The 10,489-nt window shown below is 47.0% G+C and overlaps 1 protein-coding gene and 1 non-coding gene across 2 annotated transcripts in view; one reads left to right on the top strand and one right to left on the bottom strand.

Moving 5' to 3' along the window:
• Dock1 (dedicator of cytokinesis 1) overlaps positions 1-10,489 on the bottom strand; it is a 502,961-nt gene that overhangs the window by 36,390 nt on the left and 456,082 nt on the right. The window contains exons 39-40 of the mRNA NM_001033420.2: positions 4,180-4,269; positions 3,295-3,399 (exon numbers count right to left, since the gene is read on the bottom strand). Of these exons, the coding sequence (NP_001028592.1) occupies positions 3,295-3,399; positions 4,180-4,269 (195 nt within the window). The remainder of the gene's footprint in view (positions 1-3,294; positions 3,400-4,179; positions 4,270-10,489) is intronic.
• On the top strand, positions 5,612-5,744 carry Gm24581. Its single transcript, XR_003947172.1, has one exon. It is a non-coding gene; the product is annotated as a small nucleolar RNA SNORA17 (small nucleolar RNA).

The following is a 10,489-nucleotide window of genomic DNA, read 5'->3' as shown; positions in this document are numbered from 1 at the left end:
GAATATAATTATTTAAAGCCAAATTTCCCCCATGGGACTGTGGCCACTATAGGAGTTGCTCAGCCTCCTTCTCCTCCTCTTTTTTTTGGAGACAGAGTCTCTATTATGTAGTTTTGTCTGTCCTAGAACTCACTGTATAGACCAGGCTGACCTCTTGCCTCTGCCTCCCGAATGCTAGGATTAAAGGCATGTGCTAACACATCTATTAGCTTCTACTTTCATTTTGAAGGAAGTAAACGGATTCTTACTAGGGGAGCCTTTCATACTCCACTGTAACCTGGATAACCGCCTACCTATTTCTGTCAGTAACATTCCCAGAAGTTTCTATCCCGTTGTCTGTCTTGCTTTTATTTTGTTAATTCATTGCTCTGTCAACTCTGGTCATATAGTTGGAATGTATTCTCTTGTGAAAATCCATATGTATATATAAAATTAATTAGTTTTTATGTTTCTCTCATGTGAATTGGGTCCTGTGTTGATTGGCTACCTAGACACAGGAAAGAGCTGGCATGAGACCCCAGCGGCCAGTGGCAGCTGCCTCCCCCTTGTAGCCCTAATTAAGTCATCATTCCTCTGCCAAAAAAGAATACAGCTCTGCACAGGACCAAGGGGAGGTCCTCAGATCCTGACCTGGTCCATGGTCACATGGAGGTCAGCAGAGATGGAGGAAAGGGGACCCTGGCCAAACAGGAAGACCCTGAACTCCTGGCCTTCCTGAAGCCTAGAAATGAGTGGATGGTAGGACTTCCTTCTGGCAGGATGAGCTCTGTAAGATCCTTACTCAGCAGCTACAAGGTGTACGCAGTTCTCTTAGGACTGGCTTTTGTCATTTTCAAGTGATGTTCTCCAATCTAGATTCCGCTGGAAGCTGTTAGCATAGGCCAGAACAGGTAGCTCTGGTATGTGCGTAGGTGAATTGACACTCCCCTTACACTCTCTGTGGGTTTGAGCAGCCACACTACATACATCTGGAAGGAAGGGTCCTGAGATATATAACAGATCTCTTCAAGGACCAGAGAGTTCGGCATGTCATCTCAGTCACAAACAGGTGTCAGCGGTTACAACATGACATCGCTGCTGTCATCTGAAGTCTGCCGCCTCTCCAACTGCCCAGTCCTTTCCTGTGCTTCTGCTATCTACTGGAAGACTTGTCTGCATCAGCTAGTGATGCTAGGTGAAGCCCTGCCTTATCAGTAGCTGTCCATGGACAGATATGAGTTGGTGGCAGTGAGAAGGAGGAAGATGGAGTGAGAGGAGAAGAGAGGGACAGAGGTAACAGCATTTTGCCACACACTCTTAGATCTGTGTTGACTCAGCCATTAGTAAAAACTTATCCAATCAGCACGCTGTCACACAGATAAGGGGAGACACCTGCCCTTACTGTGGCTTGAAGGACCCTGCCACCCTTTTACCCTTTAAACACTGAAATACAGTCACCAGTGTAATGGCTGATGGGTATTTGTGTGTGTTGGGAATGAACTAGCTCTGCTAAGGTCTCCAGAATTTTTCTTCTCCTACCCTAAAGGGTCTCATCAGACACAGAATCAACTGGTCCCTTGCCCTGGACTTCACAGCCTCCAGATCTATGAGCAATAACTTTTGGTTGTTTATAAATTACCCAGTCTAAGGTGTTTTGTTATAACAATCCAAACCTACCTGAACAATCCCCCTTTCAAGTCCCAATTTATTCTGCAGTTTAACAAATTACAAAGGAAGTAACAGTTTAAGGATTAGATTTTTCTCCCCTGCTTTGTGCTTAGGTATGGCTTGAAACATCATTATGGAAGAAAAAAAATGCCCTATTTTTTTTCTGGAAGAAAAATGTCAAGCAGAAAGGAAAGTAATATGTAGTCTTAATTAGAAATATAAATACAGAGTCTGGGCCTCCTGTGAGGCTCTAGGAAGCCAAACATTTCAGGAATGCCGTAAGATTTACTAGAGAGCAGACCACTCAGAAAGTAGCATGCATTTATTAAGCTTTACCTTCGAAGAAGGCACAATAATAAAAACACATAAAGGCTTTAATAGAAAAACACTAGAGTTATAGACGAAAAACACTAATAATATTTTCCAGAAATGTCCATTATTTTGCATTCTGCAGTAGTCCTTCCAAACATGAAAATGGAGGAAATGTACATAGAGTCAGAGATATTTATTCCTTGTGAGAATGATAAATATTAATAAGAATGCAAAAAAGCAATGAGCTCGATTTATGGAGAGAAACAGTGCCAAGGGGACAGGCAGATAGCTCAGCGTCTGCTCTCTTCGGCAGCTTGACGCTGCTAAACATTCCGCCCACTTTTTGGTAACTGGTAATGTCATTGTCAGGCTGACCCCTGCCAGGCGATCTGTGAAGCGTAATGGATATATTGCTACAGCCCCACGGAGTTATTCAGGTGTGTCGGGAAAGTCAGCTCAATATTAATCAAGCGCTTTAAACTCTTTAGTCTTACTTTATATTCTGTCCTTTGATGGTGGAAGTGACCCAGGACGGTCCCTGGAGCCTGCAGTCGCCAGTGCTTCAGACTGTATTGCAGTGTGCCCCTGGGGGGCATTACATCTCACGCTCAGTCAGGCTGCTGCCTTGCTGGTGGAGCTAGATAACTATAGCCATGGTTGGTGGCCCCTGTATCACAGGGGGACTCTGTGCCTGGGCCCCAGACTCTACCACCCCATGAGCATGAGTGTGTCAAGCCCAAGGTTAATCTTTCTTTCCTTGAGATTCATACATGTGGGGCACACATAAAGACACTAAAGTTTTTATAAAATGTGCACGCATTCCACAGAGTGTTTACGGAGATGAGAGGAGCCACGAGTATTGGTTAATATCCTGTACTTTGTTTGAGGCAGGGCCCCTTTGTTGTTTATTGCTTTATATACCAGACTAGCTGGCCTATGAGCTTCCAGAGGGTCTCCTGTATCTACAGTCTATCTTTTGGTAGAGTGCTGGTTTTGTGGATATGTGCCATTGAATCTGGTTTTGTATAGGTTCTGGGGGTCGGAACTTAGGTCCTCGCACTTTGGCCAAGTGCTCTGCCTACTGAGCCACCTCTCTGGTTTGCTATGTATATTTCAACACAACTAAACACATATACAAATCTTTGAGCAGAGTTCATTCAGGAAAAAAAAATCACACAAAATCTCTAAATGTATCCAGAGTCCTCATGTAATTAAATATTTTTCGTCCCTCTCTGGCATCCCAGAGTCAACATCTGCTCTGTAAAGCACTAAGACCGGAAGGTGTCTCTCTGCTGAGCGAGTGACGCTGGTTCAGAGCAAGAAGATCAAACTTACCCGAAGGAATGACGGGAACCCTTGCCCATAGTAGCCAACAGCAAAATAGTCAGGCTTGGGTCTTATCACCTTCACGATGTTCTCGTAAAATTGTGCCTGTTTTTTCTGGAATGTAAAATGAAAACTCATTTCAGGGTTGCACAGAGCATTGGAGCACCCATCCACCCTTCTGGATTCTTCTTGGGGGCCTGGGGCCTGGACCTGGATGAATCTCAATTTGGATATTATTTTTCAAGTTGTTCAGCAAGGTAACCTAAACAGGCCACACTTGGTCGCTAGTTATCTGTTGAGGGGATTTTCAATAATCCAAGGAAGTTATTTCCCTGCGCTTCTACTGCTTTAAAAAAAAAGGGGGGGGGATAGAGCAGACACTGGGAGAATTTGAAAGACAGACTTATTCTGCTCTAAATCATAGGCAAACACTCGGTCATAAACGTGGCCTGCTGTGCACTAAATAAATAAATAAATAAATAAATAAACAAAGGTAGATTATGGCATGGCTGAGAAGTCAGTAACTAAAAACTTAGAGGATGTCATGATCGAAAGGTTCTGGCCACCACCTCTCCATCTCCTCTCTTGTGGAAAGGGTGAGCACTTTAAACTAGCTGAGACTCTCAGAGACTCTGGGCTGCCAAGACCCCTACACTTAGGACGTAAGCACCTGTTATGCATTACCGATACCAGGTTTAACTTCTTGGCCTACTTGAGAATAAAGAGTGAATTTTCAGAGGCTGGAATCAACCAGCAGATAAAGGAGAGCCATTTCCCAGGACAATAAAGAAGGCACAGGTCAGAGCCAAAAGAACATCTGGGGTGGGTCTCAACATGAAAACCGAATGGGAAATCTAAGTAAAAACCCAACCGCAAACCCAAGCAAGGACTGACCAGCAATTCACTGAGCTGCTCATAATCAAACATCTCTGTTTCGTACTGCTCCGCAAGTTCCTTGCCCAGGGCGATGGCCTCCTCCCACATCTGTGAGTGACACAGAGAAGAGAGAGAGAGATCCAAGCATGAGTTACGCATCAAGCCAAACAGGAAAATCATTATTTACAATGAAACATCCAGAAATACACGAGATTAACAGGCACGCTGGGGAATCATGCAGGAAATGTATGAGTGTTTTCTAGAGGTTCCAGCTTTGGGCTCAGGACCTGCAGTCTTGACTAAAGTGCTCAACCCGAGCCTCATCCATCACACCACCTCTTCCCTGGCATGGTCGTCTGCTGGTCCAGCATCACTCGTCCCCACTCTCCTGCTGCCAGCAATGGCCGCCAAGGACCATCTGTCAGGGCAGCCTGGGAGCCAGGGAAGAGACACCACAGGGTGAAGATGCATAGTGAGGAACATCTACTATGTGGCAACTTCCCAAATGTTCTCACTGCATAGCCATCAGGTTCCAGAATGCACACTGCCAAAGCTTCATCATGCTTGCTTTTCTTGCTTTTTGCAGATGCAAATCCTGCCAGTATTTGAAAAGGGGATTTTCCTATGGCAAGTGGCTTGAAAAGGGGATTTTCCTATGGCAAGTGGCTTCTGCAAGTGGCTTACTTTTAAAAACATGGATTAAACTTTTACTTATTTTACTAATTTATTTTGTATACACACACACACACACACACACACACACACACACAAGTGCCAGTGTCGTTTGAAGTGAGAGGTGATGGAGTTATAGGCTGTTGTAAGGTGTCCAGGGTGGGTGCTGGGAACCAAACTTGGGACCCTGCAAGAATAGAACGCACTCTTAATGGATAAGCCATCACTCCAGCTCTTATCACTATCATGATCACTACCATCACCATCGATGTCATCATCATCATTAACAGCAGCAACAGCAGCAGGGGCAGCAACAACAACAGCAACAGCATTTTTTAATGTGGATAAAGTTTTGAACATAGTAGTTTGATGCTAGTCCTGGCTCCTCCTTGGGAAAGATGAATTGCCTGAGAAGCATGGGACATTTGGATCCCACTTGCTGCCCACTCTCCTTCTTTGGACTTCAGTGACCCAGAACTTTCTTTAATGTATTAAAACTGGAACATGGTTGTCTTTTCTCCTCAGATTGTATTTCCCCAAGAGCAAGGGCTGGGTGTCACTCAGATGAAAGCTGAGGACATAGCTACCTATTCCTCAAGGCTCAGTACACAGAACAGGAGGCTGACAGGAAACTAAAGTTCCGACAATTCCTAACAAACTAATCTGAGCCTCATGTCTCTATATTTCCACAATGCTATCATCCCTAGGAGATCACTGCACTAATATTCATGGGAGCTACTCATTCTTGCCTACCAGTAGCTAGAAAAAGATGAGGACTCCTGCCCCTAGAGACATTGCAGGTATGGCTGCTGTCACATGTGAGTCAGTAAGTAGTAGCAGGGAGGAGAGAGGCTATGTCTATGCTCAGTGTTCTGACCTGGGAACATCTGAATGATAAGTAGCCTAACACTCCCTGAAAAAAAGCAAGCCTGAGATTACCATTAGCCTGGTACCAGACAGGCTCAGACAGGCTCCCAGGATGGGAAGAAAGCCAGAAACTAGAAGCATCCCACCTGGGACTTCAGTCCCTAGGTGGGAGTGAGCCTGAGACAGAGGACCCTCACAAGAGGCCACTAGGGCAGACTGGGCAAGGTGCAAGCCTAAGGTGACCACTAGACTGGCACCATGGGGTCCAGACAAGGAACTACTCTGAGATGACCCCTGCCTGGCACCATAATGCATGAGCAGAGCAGAGCAGAGCAGAGCAGAGCAGAGCAGAGCACTCCTGAGACTATTTCTGAGATGACCACAGACACTCAGAGACCCCAGGAGCCACTAAGATGAGCAATGGTGGAAGAATGGAAGAGAAAGAGAAGCAGAAGGATGTGGTACAATGAAGAGAGGTAGAACTGAAGACTCGAGGGTAGTGAGGAAGAGCCTGATGTGAGTAGCCAGTGATGCCACCTGTGTGTGTGCACGTGTATGTGTGTGTGTCCTGACTTGTGGTTCCACTGGGGCCTGTGTCTGAGATTGTGGCCATGCAGTAGCAGGAGTCTGTTATCAAAGGCCAGGCAGATGTCCCTGGTCTAGGTTGCCATCTACAGACACGTTGATGTCTGAGGGCTGTGTAGAACTGGCCCTATCCCCCTTACCTAGACATCATGGGAAAGCTGGCCCTACCACTGATATCTCATGGCATGGATGAAGAAGAGATACCCTCCTCCCCCTTGACCCTCACTGTCTGTGGCAGGTGGGAAAATAGGTCCTGGGACCATAAGAGTAGGAGAAAGGGCCCTACCCCTCACCAGCTGCACATTCACACCTCGCCTGGACAGTGCAGTAGAGCTGACCCTTGGAGGGGAAGGGTTGTGCTGGTCTAAGGGTTTAGGAGAGCTAGCCTCAGCACTTGTCTGTCTTGTGGTGATGTAGGCAAGGAAGAGAGGAAGAGATGACCCCCAGGTGGGAGAGTTGGCCCAGTTGGGGCCCTGAGAGCAGAGCCCTGTACCTCATTTGGGCAGTACAGTAGAGCTGACCTTGATGGTAGGACATTGGAGACTTTCCTTAAGGGTGTGAGCATGAGAGAGCTGGCCCCTCAACTTGTCTGTCGTGGGGCAGTGTGGGCAAGGGAGATAAACTCCCTCACTCTTGCCCCTTGCCACCTACCAGGTGGGAGAGCCGATCCTGGGGTCATGAGAGCAGGAGAGCTGCACCTGTCTCCCACCTGGGGCAACATCTGGGAGAGCAGCCCCTGTACCTTCCCTGGTACAGCAGAGCTGGCCCCAGATGTGGGAGTTGTATGTCGGTGAGCCAGCTGGCGGGCATGAGTACAAGAGAGCCTGTTCTGTCTCTTGTTCCCAGGTCGGTGACAAGGATAAGGGAGAGATGCTCTCCTCCCCTTCCTCATCCTGTGCCATTTATGACAGGCAGGAGAGCCGCTCCCAGGTTCATGAGACTGAAAGAACTGGCCATGTCCCTCACCAGATACAAACACTCAGGGGAGCAGACCCTGCACCTCACCTGGGCAGCACGGTAGAGCTGGCTTTGGTAGCAGGGGATGGCTGGCAAGCTGACCCTGAGGGCAGGACCAGCTCAGATAACCCTCAGGTCCAGATCCAGGGCTTTGAGTTGGCCCATCCCAGTTTCTACTCTATCAGTGACCTGATGTAAAACATGAAGGGGCAGGTCCTACAGTTCCCAGACTCCAGGATCTCTAGGACACGGGCAACCATAAGGTGTCTGAGAAGAGTTCCAGGGAGCTTCCAGTATTGATAGAGTAGCAGAAGCCAGAGGCCTCATACCAGACCAGCAAGTCATTGCAATGAATATTTGCAAGCAAAGAAGTGTGGACAAAAGGGTCTGCTGTGGGACACACTACAGCTTCCACCATGAGTTTTCCCCCCTCTGTTGGAGGGAATGTTGCAAGGAGGGTGAGGTAGGAGGGAAAGGGGGAACAAGTGGGACTGGGGACCTGATATGAAATTCACAAAGAATCCATAAAAAGTTTAAGAAAAAAAGATGAAGACCTGCTGGGGGAATGTCTCCCTGACAAGGACTTAGTTGGTGTTTCTCAAGCTGTGGCTCAGACCCTTTGGGGGGGGTTCCCATATTATATCATAATTCATGACAGTAGCAAAATTATTATGAAGTAGCAACAAAATAACATGGTGGTGATGGTGGGGGGTCCACCACAACATGAGGAACGGTATTAAAGGGTCGCAGCACTACTACTACTGCTTTATAAACCATCCCCCTTTCTCTCATTGGGGGTATTCTGAGACGGGGTCCTCCAGTTCACTATATACAAGAGGATGATTTTGAACTCCCGATTCTTCTGCCTCTACCCCCCAAGTTCTGAGATGCCAGCAGTGTGCCATTATGTCCAACGCCACTGGGAATTCTTGGTAAGAAAATAAAAAGGTGACTCTGAATTAAGGACTGTATTTTTAATACTCGGAAGAGCAAAGTAAAAGTAGGTTCCTTGTGGGCTTCAGATAAGGTAGACTGGCCTGAAGAGGAATAGAGGAGGCGACAGGGACCCCAGGTCAAGGAGTCACTTCACACTGCTCTCTTTGGTCTGATATTCTTTTACATCCTCTGTGTACCCACATCTGCCTCTCTAGACCTTTCGTGTCCTCTTCCGGAGCCTGAGTTCACATGCTCAGAACACTCTCCGCTATAATGTTCTAGGCACCACTCACCCATGCCTCCCTTAGTATATTTCCACTTCAAAGACCACATTCCCGCTCCTTGTAGGTCTCCTTTAGCCGATTGTTCCTTAGTTTCTGTAAGCTAATATACCTTCTCTCAGCTGCTCATTCCCGAGCAAAAGCTTAATCTGTCTTGATCCTAAATGACAGATGAGGTACTTTAGATACGTAGCCAAGTAATTGTTTTTAAAAGAAATATAGGTCTCGAGTAAATATCTGTTCTTGCTCACCCTGAGGTTTCATGGCTGTGTTTCCTATCAGATTTTCTATAAATATATAAGCCACCCCCCCTCGTCCATGCCCCTCCACTTGTGTTAAAGGATTCCACACTGGGCAGATTTTCATCTATTTTTAATTGGACCAGGGCTCTACAGGGAGTGTGGGCAGTTCATACTTCCAACACGAGCGCTGAGGAAAATATTTCAGTGCCACAGAGGAAGCAGATTCAATACGATCTAGATTTAGATTGTCTCAGGGAAAGAATCGCTTTGACCTTTGGTGACCGAACTCGGGCTCAGTTCCATTCTTACAAGAGCTGCGGGCTTAGCAGGCTTGGACAGCCCCAAATGAAAACGCCTGGATCCGCAGACAACTTTATTTTCTGATCTGAGGTCTTTAATCCAGTTTATGGTATCTGGGGAATTGTTAGCCATCGTCTGGGGGAGGTGGGGGGGGGGAAGCACATTTGGCCTCTGTCCTCTTCCCTGAGGGATAGGTTCCCCCCCTTTCCTGAGATGGTGATCTTTACTGTCTTCCTTGGTTCTGGAGCTCCCCGTTTCTTTAAGCCCCGCACCCAGAAAACTTTCTTTTCTAATAAAACACCTTTCTCAGTGTCAAGATGGTGGCAGTCAAGGAGGTCTCTCTCTCTCTCTCTCTCTCTCTCTCTCTCTCTCTCTCTCTCTCTCTCTCTCTCACACACACACACACACACACAGTGGCAGAGAATATACCAGGTATTGATTTCTCAGGCAGACATGATGTGGGTTACAGGGATGGAGACACTTCAGGATGGCAGGTCAGCAGCAGATGAAGAAGGAGATGTCATTAGGGGTGAAAGGACAGTCACTGGCTGATTCACCAGGACTCCCATGGGCAACCCTGGTTTAGTGCACATACTGGCTGCGAGCAGCTCCCTAGCAAAGGTGTTTTATATGAAGCCTGACTTTCGGCCATTTTTTTACTGCTCATCCGTTTTCCCTGGCAGTTATTGGGAATAGTCACACTCAATTACCTCCTGAATTTCCAGAGTCCCACACAGCTTTCTGGTGTTTAATGGATGAGGATCAATGTTGTGGAAGAGGCCTCAGCACTGCTTGAGGCCCCTCTGCACCAGAGGGACCTAGTGGCCCAGGACCGGCAGGAGGCCGTCACGCTCAGTTAACATCCTTCTGGTCCCCAAATCTGAACAAGGGACCACTGACACCTGTGAGGTAGGTCTACCTATGTCCACCGGTGTCACATGGGCAAGGAAGGCTTCCTTATGTAGATACTCTTTGAGAACTCTGATGCTGGCCGTGAGTCCCTTGAGGTCAACTCTGCCTATGTTTGTGTATATCAGGGTGCAGAGTGGCCTGCAGCACACAGTAGGTTTGTTAGTGGAGAAATTTCTCTGTGATCCTACAGGCTAAAGTGTGACAGACAGCATTGCTCCTGGCTCAAATGCTCTGACAAAAGTTAATTCCTTTTAATAGTGTCAAATCCCAAAGAACCTCAGAGACCTGAATTCCCACAGAGATTCCATCTGATGAGATAGACTCAGGCTCACACTGTGAGTTTGCAAAGCCTGAAAATGAACTTCTGACAGGGTTCCACAAGGCCTTCTAAAAGGGAATGAATGTCACAGGATGTGAAAATGTCACCCAACTTAGAAACAAAATCCAACCATCTCTCTCTCTTACACACACAAAAAGGAAACACACTTCCTAACTCCTATTTACAGCTCACAGACGATGTAGGCTGTGTGCATTTTGGTTTTGATTTTTTTTACTCCCCCCCCCCCCCCCCAAGTT

The sequence above is a fragment of the Mus musculus genome, chromosome 7, assembly GCF_000001635.26.
Source record: "Mus musculus strain C57BL/6J chromosome 7, GRCm38.p6 C57BL/6J".
In the NCBI taxonomy this organism is placed as follows: domain Eukaryota; kingdom Metazoa; phylum Chordata; class Mammalia; order Rodentia; family Muridae; genus Mus; species Mus musculus.
The sequence above is the reverse complement of the archived record's forward strand: the minus strand, read 5'-3'. Positions and strand labels throughout refer to the sequence as shown.